The sequence below is a fragment of the Carlito syrichta genome, unplaced genomic scaffold, assembly GCF_000164805.1.
Source record: "Carlito syrichta isolate Samal-C Ts95f unplaced genomic scaffold, Tarsius_syrichta-2.0.1 Scaffold314847, whole genome shotgun sequence".
NCBI lineage: Eukaryota > Metazoa > Chordata > Mammalia > Primates > Tarsiidae > Carlito > Carlito syrichta.
In genome coordinates this window covers 283,924-306,029 of record NW_007258943.1, presented here as the reverse complement: position 1 = coordinate 306,029, position 22,106 = coordinate 283,924, and the positions used below count along the sequence as shown (strand labels likewise).

Below are 22,106 nucleotides of genomic sequence, written 5' to 3'. Positions count from 1 at the left end.
AACATTTACATGACCAGGCACAGTGGCTCACACCTGTAATCTCAGCAATTTGGGAGGCCACAGCAAGAGGATTGCCTGAGCCCAGGAGCTTGAGACCCGTCGGGGCAACATGGCGAGACCTTGTCTCTGCAATAAACAAAAAAATTAGCCGAGCGTGGAGGTGCACACCTGTAGTCCCAGCTTCTCAGGAGGCTGAGGCAGAAGGATTGCCTGAGACCAGTAGGTAAAACCTGCACTAGCCATGAGTGTGCCACGGCACTCCAGCCTGGGCTACAGAGTAAAACTCCAATTCAAAAACAAAACAAAAAAACAACAGCAACAAAACTAGCCTTTACATTATAGGGTCTTCATTTTAAATATTTATGAATGTTTGCATCTATAGTAATTTTGGTTTCTAAAATTATTACCTTGGTTCTAAAAAATGTCTGGGAATGATATTAATAGTTTTAAAAATTGTGGTATCGAGGATAGCTTTGTATTTTTAAAGCTTTCCTTAGGAGAATCTCTTCAGATTACCTTAAACCAGTTAACATGATATGTATATATATTTCTGCATTCATAGCTTTTTCTTTCTTTTTAGTTCTCCCTGCCACCATTGTCATTCTTGCCCATGCCATCTGGTGTCCCTACCATCTCCCAAAATCACAAGGATCCGAAATACAGAGAAAGAAATATTCCAAGCCCCACATCTTTTGTACCTAAGCTTTCAGGATCTGTTAGTCAATCTGATGAATTTAGCTCATCAAACAAGCCACAGGAAGCCCCATTTAAGGTGCTGATGGATCAGACTTTTAGGTCTTCTGATAGCAACATTTGGTCAAGAAACATGTGCTCTTTTTGGAAGGCTAACCATCACAGACAACACTTGGAGATGGAGGCGAATTGGAAATCCAAGGAAATAGAAGGATGTGACAAAACTGAAATCTCTCACTTTGAACAAGGGCAGTCTTGGGTGTCTTTTGAGAATTCTAAGCATGACAACATTCCTGCAGACAGTGAAGAGGATATTGACTACCATGGAAGTAAAATGAGGAAAGCAGAAGAAGAGAACTCTCAGTATTTTTCATCAAGAACGAAAGAGAGTTCAGTAGCCAAGAGCTATGAACAAGATCCAGAAATCATATGTACCATTCCAAGCAAGTTCCAGGAATCCCAGCATTCAGAAGTCACTCCAAGCCAGGATAACGAGATGAGAAATAATAACGCTGATTCAAAGAGCACTTCATTACATAAAAGTGAAGTAATTGAGCCAAATGTTTTAGAAAAGTTTACTGTGCTTAAAAGCTTGTCCAATGTCGTCTTTGATAGCACCATTGAGAAGCTCCCAGAAGGTCTTAACAGCACAAGGACAAACATAAAAATCGCAGAAGTGGACAAACTAGAGATAAATGGAATGGTTCCTCTTATTCATGTCACTTTCCCTGCCGATGGAACTCCCAAGGAACCAGCGATAATTAAACCAAGCCTCCAGAAAAGAAAGGGAACTACTCATAACAATCATAGTGTTAACATACCTGTACACCAAGAAAATGACAAGCGTAAGATGAATACCCATAGAAATAAGTTGGATCCAAAGACCAAGACAAGTAACAAGACACCTCAGAATCTCATGATTTCTACTGAAGCTTCCACTAAGTTCACCATGCATAAGACCAGCATAAAAACTCAATTTTTCCCAGCTTTGGGGCTTGTTGACACCAGGCCTCAACAATTGCCCACGTTTCAAAGGAGAATGCCACAAACAAAAAAGAAACAATCAACTCACCGAACTCAGAAACCTAAAAAACAGTCATTTCCTTGCATCTGTAAAAATTCAGGAATAAAAAAGTCATTTGTTCCTCCCTCTGCTCAACCAACAAAGCCAAGACTAAATTACCTAGATCTTAAGTATAGTGACATGTTCAAAGAAATCAATTCAGCTACTAATGGACCTGGAATCTATGAAATGTTTGGGACCCCTGTTTATTGTCATGTGCGAGAGGCCGAACGGCGTGAAAACAAGTATTACCATGAGATATGTTCGGCTCCATCGGGCAGATGTATCACCAGTAAGTGTCGGTCTTCACACAGTGAGAGGATCAGCAACTGCAGAACAAGACTTTCTCAGAGAAGACCACGTATTAAGGCCCCAAAGGCTTCACTTGACATTAAACAAGAGCACAAAGGCTTGATTTCAAAAGAAAAGGGTTGCAAGGCTGTAGGTAGCAATCTACAGGACATTGGAAAAGGTAATGATATATTCAAACCAGACTGGCAGATAAAATCTTCAGGAAATGACTTTCTATCTTCCAAAGATGAAGTTCATCCCATGAACTTGGCTCAGACTCCTAAGCTGTCCACTGGACAGAACGAACTCCTTCCTGTCTCAGATTTATCTATTGTTGAAGAAGTTTTTTTGGAAGCGTCTACTGATGGAGACTTTTCTAGCAATCAAATACTTGCCATGAGCCTCAGAGATTTGCAGGAACTTGAAGAGCTGCATCACTCGACTCCATTTGTCCCTTCAGAGAACAGCTGGGCAGTGCCCAGTGAGAAGAGTTCTAATAAGCATATACCACAAGAAAAGCAGAATACAGCCTCTCTTGGTAAAATACATTCCAGTCTAATCTTAACTAATGATCTAGAACTTGATGGTGTTTCAGATATGTCTAAAATGTTTATGAGTTTCTCTTTCCAAGAGAAACAAGAAAGCACGTCTTTCCAAACATATCATCAACTCTGGGCACGTTCTTCTGATCATGATAGTTTAGCAAATAAGCCTATCACATATCAAACATCTGGAAAATCTTTAAATGACACAGGTTCAATTATTTCCCAAGAAATTCTGGACTCTGTAAAGAATGAGGAATTGACAGATGAACTATTAGGATGTCTAGCTGCAGAACTATTAGCTCTTGATGAGAAAGACTGCAACTCTTGTCAAATTATGGCAAATGAAACAGATCCTGAAAATCTAAATCTTGACCTCAGTAGGAGAGGAAGTATCACAAAACAATCGGGCAGAGAGACCACACATGTCAAAATACAGGTTGGTATAATTAGAATCAGAGATTCATATAGGGTAGGAAGGACCTCAGAGACAATCTAGTTCAAACCTCTTATTTTCATAACCCTGGACAATTACACAGTTTCTTTTTCCTTTTTTTTTTTTTTTTTTTGAGTTGGAGTCTCACTCTGTCATCCAGGCTGAGTGCAGTGGCACGCTCACGACCACCCCGGCATCGACCTGCCGGGCTCTGGCGATCCTTCCACCACAGCCTTCCAAGTAGCTGGAACCACAGGCATGTGCTACCACACCTGGCTAATTTTTTATTTAGTGTAGAGATGAGGTCTCGCCAAGTTGTCCGGGCTGGTCTCGAACCCACGGACTCAGGCAATCCACTCGCTTCGGCCTCCCAAAGTGCTGGGATTCAGGCTGAGCCACTGAGCCCGACCTACGCAGTTCCTTAAAGGTCTCATTGTTTGATTCTAAGATTGTAATCCAGGTCCTCTGACTCCCAGGTTGAGATGCTTTTTTTTTTTTTTTTAATTGCACCATTTTCCCTTCTGGAATTTAGCTAGCTTTCGCACTGCAATGAAATCACATTGGGTAAATTAATTATAGCAAAGCTATTTAAATAGGTCAATATTTTGTTCAGTGATGACATTTTCAATCAACAGCAGATAATTTTCAGCTATCAGCGGAAAGATAATTATAGGCAAAACATTGCTCTGGGTGGTGTGTGAGACAGAAAGCAATGAACATGACCCCTGAAGTAGCTCACCATTCCATTCCTATGAAGACATGAGTGTGCATTTCTTAAGGGGTCCCTGAGCCTGAGCATTCGCTTTCAGATGGTTCACTACTTTGACACACAAATATGATTGGTAACTCTTGTGTTTCTGGCACTGGGCTAAAAGTGGGACATAGTGGTATTCAAAGCTCAGTCACTGCTCTCAAGGAAGCACAAGCACAAATCATGCAAAAAAAATTATTTTAATGTTTGGCATGGGAGGGGGAGTAGAGTGGAGAAGAAGAATACCAACAGAGAGTTTTGTTTTTTTCTTTTTTTGATCTTGGTTAGAAGAAAATGAAGAGTTAACCTTAGTCCCTCACCCTATCAGGTCGCAGCGATTCCACGTCTTTCCCTGGGACCTTCCAGCACACTGAAGTGTAGCCTCAGCCAGAGCTTTCATTTGCCACCAGGTCCCAACACAGTCCACAGAGGGTCACCAGTTAGGAAATAAGGAAGAAGAGAGAAAGGGAGAGATCTCGAATATCTTGGTGGGACCTCCAGAAAATGTTAGGTACGGAGGGTGCGGAGGGGACACAGCTCTGGTAACCAGAGATCCGAGTAACACAACGGTTTGTAACACAAAGAGGTGAAGAAAAGATTGATTTAAGAAAGATATCACTTCCCACAGATAGGAAGAAGGCCGGCACTCTAAGATGAGTGTGGCCATCTGGGGTGTGATCCGATGTCCCATGAAAGATGCAAAGAATTGCACAGAAGTTAGATTTCCATTATATAGTTTATTTACAAATAAATTAGAGCGAGAACGAGAAAGGAGAGAGAAGATTCACCTCCCCAAGGCGGGGGAGAGGGCCAAAGTCAGGAAGCATGGCGACAGCCATAGCTCGAAGAGCACATGGCTACACCAGAGTCCAGCAAGGCAGTGGCTGAGAGTTTGTTTTGTTTGTTTTCGTTTTCGCGGAAGTAACAAGCTTCCTGTTCTACTCAGATTTTAAAGACAGAAATGGTAGGGTAAGGTAAGCTGACATATTATTTATTGAACACGAACTCAGGTCATATCACACTGTATCCACAATATTCCAGGACCGGGATAATTATTTTAAATTGTTGATCAGAAGAACACACAAGGTAAGTAATTATACTGCAGCTAGATTTGTTGAGAACTTATCACGTACAGGTGAGATCCATTGTCTCCTTTTATGCTTCATAACAGGTTTACTGTTAGAGCCCCGTTTTGTGGGTGAGGAAAGGGAGGCTCAGAAAACAGGCAGCTAGTGAGTAGTGGGGTCAGGTTTTCTGATTCCAGCTCCGCACTCTTAATCACTACACAACGGGAATATTTCGTGTACTAAGACCCAGCTAGCTCCTCCCTCAAGGTAAACTGGAAGGTGAATAGTGATTTGGAGAAGCTTCCACTAGGATGGAAAATGGGTCATGTGTGTTCACGCCTGTGTCTCAGAGGGGCCGGCTACTCTGCCATTTCAAACTGAAAAAGAGCTAACAAGCTCTTAAATATAATCAGCCCTTAACTCCACCCTGCAATCATGGAGTTAAAAATGGACCTTTTGCCGGGCTTGGTGCTCAGCCTGTAATCCCGCGCCTTTGGGAGGCTGAGGTGAGTGGATTGCCTGAGCCCACGGGTTCGAGACCTGCCTGGGCAGCGAGACCTCATCTCTACAATAAATCAAAAAATCAGCCTGACGTGGTAGCGCGTGCCTGTAATTCCGGCTACTTGGAAGGCTGAGGTGGAAGGATCGCTGGAGCCCAGCAGGTCGAGGCTGCGGTGGCCGGGAGCGGCCACTGCACTCCAGTCTGGGCGACAGAGTGAGACTCCAACTCAAAAAAAAAAAAAAAAAAAATGGACCTTTTGTGATTTTTTTCTTTTCCAAGTAGTCTAAAAGAAACTAGCCAGGCATGGTGGCATGTGTCTGTAGTTCCAGCTACTTGGAAGGCTGAGGTAGAAGGATTGCCTGAGCCCAACAGGTTGAGATTTTAGCTTTTTAGTATGGCTAAAAAAACATAAGAGGAAGAATAGAAGGAACCCAAAGGGTCCTTTGGAGGCCATGTGGACGTTCATGACGAAGGTGGCCCTGCAGGGTTTCTTGCTCCTAAAGAGCCTTTCACCATGCCTCTGCAACACCATCATTGTTTATTTTTAAGATTGCTAATAGAAGTGACCAGAGAGAAGCATTTTGGGCTTTGACCAACCAATTGGAAAAAAGTGATCCAAATTCTACAAAAGAGACATATTTCCTGACTTATCGGGCAGTGCCTCTCAAAGTTTAACAGGATCTCTTAGAGATCCTGTTAAAATATTGTTGTTGATTCAGTATGTCTGGGGCCTTAGCTTTGGCAGGTCTACCGTGCTTCCAGGCAATGCTGATGCAGCTGCTCTGCAGGTTCTCCTTGGTACTCAAAGGGTCTTCAGGACCATTAATTTAATTGTATTTTTTTTTTTTTTTTTTTTTTTTGAGACGGAATCTCACTCTTGTCGCCCAGCCTGAAGTGCAGGGGCATGTTCACGGCCACCACAGCCTTGACCTGCTGGGCTCAGGCGATTCTTCCGCCTCAGCCTTCCAAGTAGCTGGAACTACAGATGTATGCCACCATGCCTGGTTAGTTTTTCTTTTGTGATTTATTGTAGAGACGAGGTCTCACCAAGTTGTCCAGGCTGGTCTCGAACCTCCAGGCTCAGGCAGTCCTCTCTCCTTGGCCTCCCAAAGTGCTAGGATTACAGACTGAGCCACTGCGCCTGGCCATTAATCTTGACCACCAAAATTGTGTGTGATGGCTGTGTGTGTGTGTGTGTGTGTGTGTGTGTGTGTGTGTGTGTGTGTGTGTGAGAGAGAGAGAGAGAGAGAGAGAGAGAGACAGAAAATGTTTATTTGTGTTGTGTGTTTGTATGTAAATGTGCATATTTGTATATGCATGTATATAAGTGGAAGCATATATGCTTATGAATGTTTTTGAGTGTATATGTGTATTATGGAAATAAAGTAGAAATATACAAAAGCTATTTATTCAGAGCTCGCTATAGCAAGGCAGTCAGCCACTATTGCTTACATTTTGACAGAGGCTCATAGGCAGGCAAAGGAATGGGAAAGCTTTATAGTGGAAACGAGGGAAGGTTTCAGGTGTGCCCTGCTTGGAGGGTGTTGATGTGAATAAGTTGTAGGAGGCTCACTAGAAGTGGGCATCCTATGTGATTGCTTAGGGCTGCATATTTGGCTTTCTCTGATTGGAACTAAGGAGATGTGGGGACAAAAATTAGAGACGTTGTCAGTTATTAATCAAATCCTGGCTGTTTGGGACCAGTTGTTACAAGAGTTATTGTTTGGCTTTCAGGACTGTTTGGTAGAGATACTAGTTTGACTTCTACAAGTCTGCCTTGTAAATAGTAAATCGGCTTCCTGGTCTGGTTATGCAGATAACGGGTTGATTTCCTGGGCTGGTGACTGTAGATTATAGGTCAGAGTTCTACTTTTAAAAAATTTTTTATTTTTTGAGTTGGGGTCTCACTCTCACTCAGACTGGAGTGCTGTGGCATGCTGCTCACGGCCACCGCAGCCTTGACCTACTGAGCTCAGGCAATCCTTCTGCCTCAGCCTTCCAAGTAGCTGGAACTATAGGCACGTGCCATCACGCCCAGCTAACGTTTTGATTTATTGTAGAAATGAGGTCTCACCAAGTTGTCCGTGCTGGTTTCAAACCTGTGGGCTCAGGCAGTCCTTTCGCCCCAGCCTCCCAAAGTGCTGGGATTATAGGCATGAGCCATCATGCCCGGCCCAGAGTTCTAATTTTATTTTTTTTATTTTTATTTTTTTTGAGTTGGAGTCTCACTCTGTCGCCCAGACTGGAGTGCAGCGGCCGCTCCCGGCCACCGCAGCCTCGACCTGCTGGGCTCCGGCGATCCTTCCGCCTCAGCCTTCCGAGTAGCTGGAATTACAGGCGCGCGCTACCACGCCCGGCTGATTTTTTGGTTTTGTTGTAGAGATGAGGTCTTGCCTGCCCAGGCGGGTCTTGAACCCGTGGGCTGAGGCAATCCACTCACTTCAGCCTCCCAAAGGCACGGGATTACAGGCTGAGCCACCGAGCCCGGCTGAGTTCTACTTTTATATATGGTCTGGCCATTGTCGGTTTGCATATTGTCTCTCAGTACATATATGCATGTATACATGTGTGCATGTATGTTTATGGATTATACATCATTTGTATTTATGTATATTTGTATGAATGCATATGTTAATATGTGTGAATGAGTGTGTGTGGCTATGTATGTATGTATCTCTTTGTGAACTTGTCTGTCTTTAGGAGCAAGTTGACTAGGATAATGAGAATCTTGAAGAGAAAGTTGAGGGTAGGGGCTGAGGAGACAGCTCACACTGACATAGGAGGGGGGACCCCCCAAAGCCCCAGAATTTATTTATTAAAAAATGTGTACTTAGTCTTATATGTTCAAACTTCAGTCACCTTCAAAGTACTCCCTGTTTGATGCAATACACCCATCAAGATGATTTTCTCACTGCTCAAAACAGTTTTTGCACTCATCAATTTTGAGGCCTTTTAGTGCTTCTACTGTTTTTGGTTTCACCTCTTCCACACTGCCAGAACGTTGGCCTTTGAGGATTTTTTCATCTGGGAAAACAAAGAAAAGTCACTTGGGGTGAGAGCAGATGAATAGGGAGGGCAGGGCATAGGAGTCATGTCATTTCTGGTCCAAAACTGCTGAACACTCAGCATGGTGCGGGCACCCATCATGAAATAGGCAAACACACTGAAAGAATCTCCAAAAAAAATTCACGAAGCTGAACACAGCCTCTCACAACAACACTAGCTGATACACTGATGCCAGTGGGTTCCTAGAACACTTACCTAGTAAGAGAAGCTGTGCCTGTACTACATGGGCCTTGTGAAAGGTCATTCTCAAATGACAGTGGTCAGTAGCCTGCAGGCCCATGTAGTCCCAAAGATGAATAAGCCTAAGACTCCCTCCTATAAAATATACAAAGTTATATGTGACTTTAAAATGTGTATAGTTAACAAGGCTAAAGTTCACAACTAAGATATCCTACTTAGTTATTTTAGGGAACTGTGTGTCTTCAGAAGACGATGCGTCCCATGGACAATGAGAATGGCCACGAGCAAGTGCATTTGAAAGGAAGACGCATCCCAATGACTCAGAATTTAATGGTGATATTTCTTTTTGTCTCATTCTTCCAGAGGCATAGTAATGGGCTCAGGATATATGACAGGGAGGAGGAACTTCTCAACTCAAATGAAAAGAAGACATTTTCTGAAAATAGTTTAAAGTATGAAGAACCTGTCCTGTGGACCAAGGGTGAGATCCTTGGGAAGGGAGCCTATGGCACAGTAAGTTAAACTGGAAACTTGAAATCAGAACTGCCCGTACCTCCTTGACCTCCCCCTCTGCTTTAAACCTCCTCCTTGTCCCCTTCTGCAATCACTCTTTGACTTAGAATTCCTTCTGTTGGAAGTAACAGAAAACCCACCCCAAACTGGCTTGAGATAAAGAATATTTATTGCTTTATTCAACAAAAAGGTCTGGTTCTGGGCACAGATAGATTCAGGGGTCAAATAATATCATTAAGATTTTGTCTCTCTCCACCTCTGTCTGGCTCTTTCTCGGGCTCAATATGGTAGTACCATGGCCATTGCCTTTCAAGCCTCTTGTTCTCCCAGGTTCAAGTCCAGTGGGAGGGAAATCTCTTCCTTTAACAGCTCAGTATGTTACTGGCAGTTTAGAAAATAATTGCTGGGTGGCAAAAACAAAAGCCGTTCCCTAAATTTTGTGAATTGCATAAAAGACCCTCGGGGGGATGATGGGAAAAAGTGGGTATAAATGTATAGTTGGATAGAAGGAATATGTTTTAGTGTTCGATAGCACAGTAGGGTAACTATAGTTAACAACAATATATTTTTATTTCAAAATAGATAGAAGATTTGAAATGTTTCCAACACAAAGAAAATGACAAATGTTTGAGGTGGTGGATACCCTAAACATTGTCTCGAGCATTATATGTTCTATATTTTTGATAATGTATCAAAATATCATAGGTACCCCATAAATATGTACTAGTATTATATATACTATGTATTTATTTGTATATGCCCATCTAAAGTCCCAGCACTTTAGTTATTTACATAGATGGATGAAGAAAAGTTTAGCCCACAAATAAAACCTGTGTTATCTCTAGCTGGGGATATTTCAGAAAACAGTGAGAAGGTGGGAAGACACAAAACCACTGAGATCGCATCACAAGGGTGACTGCCAGGACTTGTCTCCTCTCTCCAGAGAGCTTGGGAGCTAAACGAGTCCTATTTATTATATTTGGTGAAGAACTTTCCCAAGCCACCATCTTGTGTAGTCATTATAGAAACCTGTGAGGCAAATATTGTCACCTCAGTTTTACAGATGAGAAAGACTGAAGTTGAAAAGGTTACATAACTTACCCCAAGTTGTACAGCTGGGGAGAGGTGAAACTAGGATTCTAGTCAATCCTAGCCACTTGACTTCAAGCAAATATGATATCCATTCGCCATGTTGCCCATACCCATCTTGGCTTCACTAAAACATGAGTTTGCTTAAATACTTAGCATTTTGGAGAAATACAAGGGCTTGGGAGAAGGGAAAGTCGTGTCATATGAGACCTTTTGTGACCAAATGATTTCATTTATATTTAATAGCAAGGCATTGGTTTGTTTCTAGGTATACTGCGGTCTCACTGGCCAAGGGCAGTTAATAGCTGTAAAACAAGTGGCTTTGGATACCTCTAATAAATTAGTTACTGAAAAAGAATACCGGAAACTACAGGAAGAAGTAGATTTGCTCAAAACCCTGAAGCATGTCAACATTGTGACCTATTTGGGAACATGCTTGGAGGAGAACACTGTGAGCATTTTCATGGAGTTTGTTCCCGGTGGTTCAATCTCTAGTATTATAAACCGTTTTGGGCCATTGCCTGAGATGGTGTTCTGTAAATACACAAAACAAATTCTGCAAGGTGTTGCTTATCTCCATGAGAACTGTGTGGTACATCGAGATATCAAAGGAAATAATGTTATGCTCATGCCAACTGGAATAATAAAGCTGATTGACTTTGGCTGTGCCAAGCGTTTGGCCTGGGCAGGCTTAAATGGCACCCACAGTGACATTCTTAAGTCCATGCATGGGACTCCATATTGGATGGCCCCAGAAGTCATCAACGAGTCTGGCTATGGAAGAAAATCAGATATCTGGAGCATTGGCTGCACTGTGTTTGAGATGGCCACAGGCAAGCCTCCACTGGCCGCCATGGACAGGATGGCTGCCATGTTTTACATTGGAGCACACCGAGGACTGATGCCTCCTTTACCAGACCACTTCTCAGAAAACGCAGCAGACTTCGTGCGCATGTGTCTCACCAGGTAAGAAACTGACAGCAGCCGGGCTCGGTGGCTCAGCCTGTAATCCCGCGCCTTTGGGAGGCTGAGGTGAGTGGATTGCCTGAGCCCGCGGGTTCGAGACCCGCCTGGGTAGCGAGACCTCATCTCTACAATAAATCAAAAAATCAGCCGGGCGTGGTAGCGCATGCCTGTAATTCCGGCTACTCGGAAGGCTGAGGCGGAAGGATCACTGGAGCCCAGCAGGTCGAGGCTGCGGTAGCCGGGAGCGGCCACTGCTCTCCAGTCTGGGTGACCGAGTTGAGACTCCAACTCAAAAAAAAAAGAAACTGACAGCAGGAGGAGATGTGCCCAGAAATTCTAAGCAGTTGACACATCCCCTGCAATTTATGGCCCATTAAAAGCTCTGTTTTGCCGGGCTCGGTGGCTCAGCTTGTAATCCCAGCACTTTGGGAGGCCGAGGTGAGTGGATTGCCTGAGCCCGCGGGTTCGAGACCCGCCTGGGCAACTTGGCAAGACCTCCTCTCTACAATAAATAAAAAATTAGCCGGGTGTGGTAGCACACGCCTGTAATTCCAGCTACTTGGAAGGCTGAGGCGGAAGGATCGCTGGAGCCCAGCAGATCGAGGCTGCGGTGGCCGGGAGTGACCACTGCACTCCAGTCTGGGTGACAGAGTGAGACTCCAACTCAAAAAAAAAAAAAAAAAAAAAAAAAAAGCTCTGTTTTGGTTATGAAATCAAGAAGTGGTTTTGTGCTGAAAGTAATCATGATAAGCCATAGTGGGTGATTTTGTCTATTGTTGTATCAGGATACAGGGGCTATAATTCAAGTAGAAATTTCTTCAATTAAATGTCTTATCAGTCCAGGCTTGGTGGCTCAACCTATAATCCCAGCACTGTGGGAGGCTGAGGCGAGTGGATTGCCTGAGTCCACAGGTTCGAGACCAGCCTGGGCAACTTGGCGAGACCTTGTCTCTACAACAACAACAACAGCGACAACAACAACAATTAGCCAGACGTGGTAGCATGCACCTGTAGTTCCAGCTACTTGGAAGGCTGAGGTGGAAGGATTGCCTGAGCCCATCAGGTTGATGCTGGGGTAACCATGAGTGTGCCACTGCACTCCAACCTGGGTGACAGAGTGAGACTCCAACTCAAAAAAAAAAAAATCTTACCAAGTTTTGACAATAGTTCCCCAAATCAATGGGTTTGTAAAATTTGCCAAAGATCTTCTTATTTACCAATGTGTCATCTTCCTAGAAACTGACTATGGTGAAATAACATCACCTTGCATTTAAAGTAAAGGAAAATATTTTGAGCCAACGAAACAAATCTCTAATGGAGGTCTCGACAACCAAGTGGGGAAGTATTTGAGGAAGCACTAAAACTCTAGTGCCCCACCTTTTAGCAAGCACATATGACAACCCTCAACTCCGGGGAGTTCCTTTTGCCTTTCTGAATGAATCTCAGAATCCATAGGTCTCCTTGTCTGTCAACTCTGTGCCTGTGCCTCTCTTTCAGTCTCTCTGTCTCCTTCTCCTAGCACACGTGTATCACTGGATAATTTCAGCATGATCACATGAGCCAGGGCAGGAACAGATATTCCAGGGGTGCAGTTCTGGGCGCTGTTAGATGCAGAGTTACCTTCGATTTCCCAGTGGGGCTGTGTGGACAGGGCCCCAGGCACAGAGATGACCACCCCTTCCCAAAACGCCAACCTACAAAAGGGACATAAAGATGTTGGAATATCATATGGAGCAGTACCTAGTCTTAGAAATTGGTTTTAGCTCTTAAAACTGTGGTAGTTGAGGCATAGTGGCCTGTAATCCCAGCACTTTAGGATACTGAGGTAAGAAGATCATGTAAGGCCAGGAGTTTGAGACTAGCCTGGACAATATAGTGAAACCCTTTCCCTGCTCTCTGACCCCTCTCCCCCAAAACACTACTGTACTCGTTTTGTCTTGAATTTAATAATTACCTATTACTGACTCACAGCTAAAAATCACTTGCTATTCTCATTTTCTTTCAAGTTGTCACTACACGCACACAAAGGGCTTTAAAGAGAAAGGGTGTCATCTTCTATGGCTTTCCTTTTGAACCATTGCTTCATAAACTAAGTAAACTCACACCACTAATAATAAATTAACAGGGTTGTTGTGAAGGTTAAGTGAAATGTTGTCTGTAAATTGCTTAGCTGAGTATGAAGCACACATTTAGAAATCCATGATTAATAATCATTAGGGACTGGACGCAGTGGGAGGCTGAGGTGAGAGGACTGCCTGAGTCCATGAGTTCGAGGTCAGCCTGGGCTACTTGGCAAGACCTCATCTCTACAATAAATTTTTAAAAAAGTTAGCCGGGCTTGGTAGCACATGCCTATAGTTCCAGCTACTTGGAAGGCTGAGGCGGAAGGATCACCTGAGCCCAGCAGGTCGAGGCTGTGGTGGCTATGAGCGTGCCACTGCACTTCAGCCTGGGTGACAGAGTGAGACACTCCGACTCAAAATAATAATAATAATCATCATCATCATCATCATCATCTTTAGGGAGAATACTAACATACGAGGCAGGGGGGCAAAACAATACCCTGGAATTATCTTTTGGAGAGGAGGTCCCTTGTAGTACACTCCAGATCAAATGGTCAACCAAAGTTTTTATCTGGAAGTTTTGAGAAGGTCCCTCATGATTTGCAGAAGAAACATCCTGAGCTGTGGCAAATAGGTGACTGATTCTTCTACCATGACAAAGCACTTGCCCACACTGCTGAGTGTTCAGCAATTTTTGACCAAAACAGCATGACCCTGCCCCACCCTCCCTATATACCTGATCTCACTGAGAGCGACCTTTTATTTCCTCGGATGAAAAAGGGAAACATTTTGCCGATGTGGAAGAGGTGAAGCAAAAAACCATACAAGCACTAAAAGGCATGAAATTAACAAGTTCAAAAAACTGTTTTGAGCAGTGGAAAAAGTGTCTTAATAGGTGTCTTGCATTAAATGAAGAGTCCTTTGAAGTTTAAACGTGTAAGAATAAATACACAATTTTTAATAAATAATTTCCATTTTGGGGGTCCCTCCTAGTACATTACTTAATTAAAGTCATATACAAGTACCTAATTACCTCCTGAAATTCTAGGCAAAGACCCTAAGGACTCTAGCATTTTACCTGATGTCAAAAACAATACTTCTTGTAGGTATGGATGACCAAAAATTAAAGGGTGAGGCACTCTTAGAGATTCAGAAATAGAGGTAATCAGGTATAGACTAGGGTCAAAGTCTAAACAGAACAGAAATGAACTTGGAAAGCAGTGAGAAATAAGTGTGGACGGTACTGCTATGGGTAGGTGAAGTTCTGGGAAGTCAGGCCCCGGAGTTTAGTTTGTTGCAATAGGCTGTGAGGAACAGGAGCTGCAAAAGTTTGGGGTAGAGAATGCCATAAAGAGAAAGGTCTTTGGGAAGACAGTCAGATGGCAGTGTATTAAAGGGCCCAGAGTGAATACTACTTAAGACTAGAAGGCCATGCGGGAATCCAGAGCTTAGACTTTGATGCTGGTAGAAGCAGTGGAATTTTAAAGAAAATCTCAGAGGAAGGTGAATCAGGACTTGTTCATGGAGAAGGATGATAGGATTTCAAAGTTTTAAGTCTAAATAATGGGAGAAATAACAAAGTTGTAAGAGAGGAACAGAGGAGGAAGCGAAAACGGGCTGGGCTCGGTGGCTCAGTCTGTAATCCCAGCACTTTGGGAGGCCAAGGCGAGTGGATTACCTGAGCCCACAGGTTCGAGACCAACCTGGGCAACTTGGTGAGACCTCATCTCTATAATAAATCAAAAATTAGCTGGGCATGGTAGCATGCTCCTGTAATTCCAGCTATTTGGAAGGCTTAGGCGGAAGGATCGCCAGAGCCCAGCAGGTAGATGCTGGGGTGGCCGTGAGCATTTCACAGCATTCCAGCCTGGGTGACGATTCCAACTCAAAAAAAAAAAAAAAAAAAGAAAAAGAAAAGAGAAAAGAGTCCCCTCCATTATCTAAGGAAATCTTCAAACCATTTAAACTTGAGCTCAGAAAAACAATTAAGATTGGAGATACACATTTAAAAATCATCATAAGGCTAAATTAGATAGCTAAGGAGAATGTTTTTGAAAATGTTTACCAGGGAAGAAAACAGAATATCAGAATAAGTACAGCATCAAGTCTAGCACAGAATTGGAGAATAGAAGAGAGGAAAGGAGGGAGAGAAGGAGGGGAATTTTTTCAGGATGGGAGAAGAAACAAAAGAAGAGCTTCCCATGAGTCTAAACAGAGATAGTTTCAGGTTGGAGGAAGTGGTGAATATTCCAAACGTTACAGAGGCGACAAGGAGGATGAGCTCATTAAATTGCTATAGAGGAGAGGGACAAATGGTTAAAATTTTAGGAGGGAATAAAGCTGAAAAAAGAAAATCACCGGGCTTGGTCAAATGTTAGAGACATTTGGCAGGAATAAAAGAAATAGAAATGGTAGGTCAAAGAAAGGATTTTTGAAGGGGAGAGATTTCTGGATATATTGAAGGTAGGAGAAGGGATCTCCAGACAGTGAGAGATCTTTATTTTGAAAAGGCATAGATAAATAAAGTAATTTAAGAAGTGTCTTATTTTTATTTCCATTTTCATCTAGAAGATAGACCTAGTCGTCATTTTGCTTTTAAAAATTGTCAAAAGAAAAAGGGCTTCAAGATGTCTGACTAGAGGCACCTGCCACTCACCTCCCCTCCAGGGAAGAGCCAGAACAGCAAGTAGATAATCACTCTTCAAATAGAGCGCTTAAGAGAGGACACCGGATTCAACAGAGAAGTCCCAGGAAACTCCTGATGCACAGGAAGAGAAGGATGCAAGGTAGCCTGTTTGGCCGGGATCGACTGGGAGCCAGGAGAGGCTCTCCGGTGTGGGGAGGGGATGAGAGGTCCTCAGTGGTCCACATTTCCCACTGCAGATTCCTCAATCCTAGCTACAAGAGAACCCCTCACCCCTGCAGGCCATGAGACTAGCATAGGTCGCTGCCTGGAGACCATGCGACAGAATTGCTCTAGAGAGGAAGCTCACGCTGGGTCTCACACATCACCCGTGTCTTCTTTTTTTTTTTTAGAAAGCAGGATTTTTTTTTTTTTGAGTTGGAGTCTCACTCTGTCACCCAGACTGGAGTGCAGTGGCCGCTCCCGGCCACTGCAGCCTCGCCTGCTGGGCTCCGGCGATCCTTCCGCCTCAGCCTTCCAAGTAGCTGGAACTACTGCTACCACGCCCAGCTAATTTTTGATTTATTGTAGAGATGAGGTCTTGCCAAGTTGCCCAGGTGGGTCTCAAACCTGCGGGCTCAGGCAATCCACTCACCTCAGCCTCCCAAAGGCGCGGGATTACAGGCTGAGCCACCGAGCCCGGATTTATTGAGAGGACAGAAAAGCTCCCACAGTGGGAGGGGACCCGAAGGGGTTGCCCATCACCCATATCTTAAACAGCTGCAGCATGGTGTCATTTTGAGAGCTCCGCCCCCACCAGACTGCATCCTGTTCTGGGGCCCAATAGCCCCTGCACCCCCACATCCCTGGAATCCCTGATACCCCCCCTTGTCTACCTAGAGTGCGGCAGTAGCATGACACAAGTTGTATCCAGTACTCTAACACAGTGTCTCGAACCCTGGGATGCAGTGCACAGGGGAGGCTGACCTCGGGGACAAAGGAAGCCTAAGCGCACAATCCCTAGTGCCTGAGAACCGCCTATCTGGAGTGGCTGCCGCAGACAGACAGCATCCCTACCCCGCCCAGTAGCAGGGCTGCCATGCACATACTCTGAGGACAGACTCTGCTGCTACACACCCCAGCTGCCACCCACCATGGCTGCTGCCAGAGGCTGAAGTATGTAGCACTGGCAGCAACTCAATCACCACCCCCTTGCACCTGCCCTGAGGACTGACCTTGCCCACTGCAGCCATTGCTGCTGCCCCTGGAAGCCAAACTGCATGCTCCCAGAGCAGGAGCACCCCCTGCCTGTGACTGAGGCCACTAACAGCCACCTCACTCTTCCAGCAGCAAAGCTGCAGTGCGCACTTGTGCACACTCTGAGGACAGGCTCTCCCTGCCCACTGCTGCCGCTGCTGCACCCACCCAAGCTCTCTGCTCGAGCTCTGGGATTTATTCCACTCTGCCCATCATAGCTGAGGCCCAAGTGCTCCACTAGGGGCTCTGAAGAAAGATGCCTGGCACAGACGCTCCTATCCCCAGTGCGAGTGTACTCCCCACGGGTCTGAAGATTGCTCTTCCCCGTTCACCACTGCTGGCATCTGTGAATTCCTCCTAGGACCTGAGGATGGGCCCATCCAGCTTGCTGCTACTGGCTCAGCCAGCATTCCCCTGCCGCCTGGGGGCCCAGGGACTAGTCTGCTCATCCCATGACTGTTAACACCAATGTGTGTTGCTTTGGAGGTAGAGGGTTATCCTGTCACCACTACTGTCACCGACATGGACACTGCCTAGAAGGTCAAGGACCTGCCCACCCACACAGCCCGCTACTGCCACTATCGGCACCTACACTGGTGCCCATATACACTGTCTCGGGAGTCCAAGGACAGGCATTCCTGGTCCACTGCTGCCACCACTGGGGCCTGACTGGCCCACCCGTTATCCCCAGCAAAACCTCATCACAGCCTGCACTAACAACTGCAACGTAAGATTCTGAGGAAATCACAGATACTACTGATGCTATTTATAGCTGAAGAAACACTACTGCATACATCCAAAATCAAGGTTAAAGTGTCCTACCAACCAATACCATAGATACAGCTTCAGGAAAAAATCTGCTATGAAAGTCAATCCAAAAAACTGGAAGAAGTGATTGTAACATCAGCTATCTATGTAAGGACAAGAAACATTAAAAAAACAAGGAAATTAGACACTTCCAAAGGAACACAACAATTCTCCAGCAACAGATTCCAATGAAAAAGAAATTTATGAAATTCTGGGAAAAGAATTCAAAGCAATGATATTAAAGCAGCTCAGTGAGATACGAGAGAACACAGATAAACAATACAAATGACTGAGAACATCAATTCAGCAAATAAATGAAAGATTAATATCCTGAATGAGAGAGAGAGATATAATTTTTTAAAAAAGAGACTGGGCACAGTGGCTCACACCTATAATCCCAGCACTTTGGGAGACCAAGGCTGGAGGATCACTTGAGGTCAGTAGTTTGAGACCAGCCTGGACAACAAAGCAAGAGCCTGTCTCTACAAAAAATACAAAAATTGGCTGGGCATAGTGCGAGACTATGGTGAACTGTGATTGTGCCATTGCACTCCAACCTTTAAGACCGAATAAAACACTGTATCAATAAACAAACAAACAAAAAACCTTGGAACTGGAGAGTTTAATAAATGAAATAAAAAATTCCTTCTAGAGCTTTTATTGTAGACTAGATAAAACAGAAGAAAGATCTCGAAAATAGAAGACAGGTCTTTAAAAATAACTCAGTCAGACCAAATAAAGAAAAAATGAAAAAGAATGAACAAGCTGAACACGGTGGCTCAAGCCTGTAATCCTAGCACTTCCGGGGGCCAGGCGAGGGGATTGCCTGAGCCCGTGGGTTTGAGACTAGTCTGGGCAGCATAGTGAGACCTTGTCTCTACAATAAATCAAAAAATTAGCCGGCCATGGTAGTGCGTGCCTGTAGTTCTGGCTACTTGGAAGGCTGGAGGCTGAAGAATTACTGGAGCCCAGCAGGTCAACACTGGGATGGCTGTGAACATGCCACCGCACTCCAGCCTGGGCAACCGAGCGAGACTCCAACTAAAAAGAAAAGAAAAGTTCAGTAAAGGATGACTTCATTGCTAATTCTACAAAACTTATAAAAAACTAAAATCAGTTCTGCAGTTCTGCTCAAACTATTCCAAAAATTAAAGAGAAAAGAATTCCCCCCGACTCATTCTATGAAGCCAGCATTACTGAGGTGCTAAAACCAGACAAAGACACAACAAAAAAAGAAAACTACAGGCCAATGATCCTAATGAACATATATGCAAAAATCCTGAACAAAATACTATCAAATCTAAACCAAGACACATTAAAAAAAATACATTATGATCAAGTGGGATTTATCCCAAGGATGCAAGGAAGTTTATATGCAAATCAATAAACATACATAACAGCAACAGAAGAAAGGACATAACCATATGATCATCTCAATAGACACAGAAAAAGCATTTGATAAAATCTGACACCCCTTTATGATAAAAACTCTCAACAAACTAGGCATAGAGGGAACATACCTTAACATAATAAAGCCTATATATGACAAACCCACACGTAACGTCATAGTGACTGGGGAAAAAGCTGAAAGGTTTTTCTCTTAGAACTGAAATAAAACAAAGATGTCCACTTCCACCACTCTTATTTAATATAGTACTGAAAGTCCTAACCAGAGCAATCAGGCAAAATAAAGAAATAAAAGACATCTAAATTGGAAAGAGGATGTCAAATTGTCCCTCTTATGCAGATGACATGATCTTATATTTAGAAAATTCACTAAAAAACTCTAAGATCTGATAAACAAATTCAGTAAAGTTGCAGAAAACACAATTAATATAAAAAAAATCGGTAGTGGCTGGGTGTGGTGGCTCATCCCTATTATTCCACTTTGGGAGGCTGAGGCAGGAGGGTCACTTAAGCACAAGAGTTCGAGTCCAGCCTCAGCAACACAGTGAGACCTCATCTCTGCAAAAAATTTAAAAATTTGCTGGGCATGGTGGTGTGCACCTGTAGTCCCAGCTACTTGGGAAACTGGCACAGAAAGATCACCTGAGCCCAGGAGGTAGAGGCTGCAGTAAGCTCTAATTGTGCCATTGCACTCCAGCCTGGGCAACAGAGTGAGACCTTGACTCAAAAACAAAACAAAACAAAACAACAGCAATAAACCCTATAAAAGTACTAGCAGAAAACTGAGGGCAAATACTACAGGATATTGGTCTAGGCAAAGATTTTTATGGCTATGATCTCAAAAGCACTGCAACCAAAGCAAAAATAGACAAGTGAGACAATAATAAACTAAAAAGTTTCCACACAGCAAAGGAAACAACAGAATGAGGAGATAGCCTGTTGAAGGACAGAAAATATTTGCAAAGTGTTAATCCAACATGGGGCTAATATCTAGAATCTACAAGGAACTCAAACAACTCAACAATAAACACCTCCCTAATTATTCCATTAAAAAGTAGGCAAAAGAGGGTAGGGCGAGGTGGGTGGGTGCAGGGGGGAAAAAAATTAGTAGGCAAAGGACGTGAATAGGCACCTCTTAAAATGAGACATATAGCCGGGCTCGGTGGCTCAGCCTGTAATCCCGCACCTTGGGAGGCTGAGGTGAGTGGATTGCCTGAGCCCGCGGGTTCAAGACCCGCCTGGACAACTTGGCGAGACCTCATCTCTACAACAAATCAAAAAATTAGCCGGGCGTGGTAGCGCGCGCCTGTAGTTCCAGCTACTTGGAAGGCTGAGGCGGAAGGATCGCCGGAGCCCAGCAGGTCGAGGCTGCGGTGGCCGGGAGCAGCCACTGCCCTCCAGTCTGGGCAACAGAGTGAGACTCCAACTCAAAAAAATAAATGAGACATAAATGTCCAACAGGTCATGAAATGCTCAACATCACTAATCAGTCACTATATAATGATTATTAAGGAAATGCAAGTCAAAATCACACCTTCACCCACTTAGAATGGCTACTATTAAAAAGACATAAAAACATGTCAAGCAGAATCCTTCATAAAAAAAATAACAGATGCTGGTGAGGATGCAGAGAAAAGGGAATGTTTTTACACTGTTGGCGGGGATGCAAATTAGTACAGGTATTATGGAAAACAGTATGGTGATTTATCAAAAAACTAAAAATTGTACTGCCACATGATCCAGCAATCCCATTACTGAGTATGTATTCAAATAAAAGAAAATCAGTATATCGAAGTGATACCTGCATTCTCATGTTGATTGTAGCACTATTCACAATAGCCAAGATATGAAATCAACCTTAGTATCCATCACCAGATGAAAGAAGAAAGAAAATGTAGTCTATATACAGAATGGAGTAATTCTTGGCCATAAAAAAGTTTCATAAAAATGAAACTCTGTGAGCTGCAGCAACATGGAGGGAATTGGAAGTCATGATGTTAAGGGAAATAAGCAAGGTACAGAAAGAATGATATTGCATGTCCTCACTCATAGGTGGGAGCTGAAAAGGTGGATCTCATAGAGGTAGAGGGTAGAGATAGTTACCAGAGGCTGGGAAGGGCATGTATGTTGCCAGGTGTTGGATGAAGAGAGGTGGGTTAATGGGTACAAATCTACAGTTAAATAGAAGGAATAAGTTCTAATGTTTGATGGCAGAGTAGGTTAACCATAGTTAACAACATTTTTTTTTTTTGAGATGGGATTTTGCTCTGCAGCCCAGGCTCGAGTGCAGTGGTGCAATTATAGCTCACTGCAGTCTCAAACTCCTGGGCTCAGGCTATTGTCCTACCTCAGCCTCCTGAGTAGCTGTGACCACAGGCATGCACCACCACACTCAACAACAATGTAATCTAAGTTTCAAAATAGCTGAGAGGACTAGAAATGTTCCTGACATATAGAAATGACAAATAATTGAGATGGTCATTACACAGTCTATACATGTGTCTAAATACCACACATACTCCATCAAAATGTACAAATATTATGTTTTTGGTGTTTTTTTTTTTTTTGAGTTGGAGTCTCACTCCATCGCCCAGGCTGGAGTGCGGTGGCACGCTCATGGCCACCCCAGCGTCAACCAGCTGGGCTCCGGCGATCCTTCCACCTCAGCCTTCCAAGTAGCCGGAATTTTAGGCGCACCCCACACCTGGCTAATTTTTTGATTTATTGTAGAGATGAGGTCTTGCCAAGTTGCCCAGGCTGGTCTTAAACCCATGGGCTCAGGCAAACCCC

General features: G+C 43.8%; 1 protein-coding gene across 1 annotated transcript in view; it reads left to right on the top strand.

Annotated features, from left to right (window-relative positions):
- The window catches only part of MAP3K19 (mitogen-activated protein kinase kinase kinase 19), a 73,494-nt gene that overhangs the window by 50,280 nt on the left and 1,108 nt on the right, over positions 1–22,106 (top strand). The window contains exons 10-12 of the mRNA XM_008072091.2: positions 581–3,028; positions 8,955–9,104; positions 10,462–11,159. Of these exons, the coding sequence (XP_008070282.2) occupies positions 581–3,028; positions 8,955–9,104; positions 10,462–11,159 (3,296 nt within the window). The remainder of the gene's footprint in view (positions 1–580; positions 3,029–8,954; positions 9,105–10,461; positions 11,160–22,106) is intronic.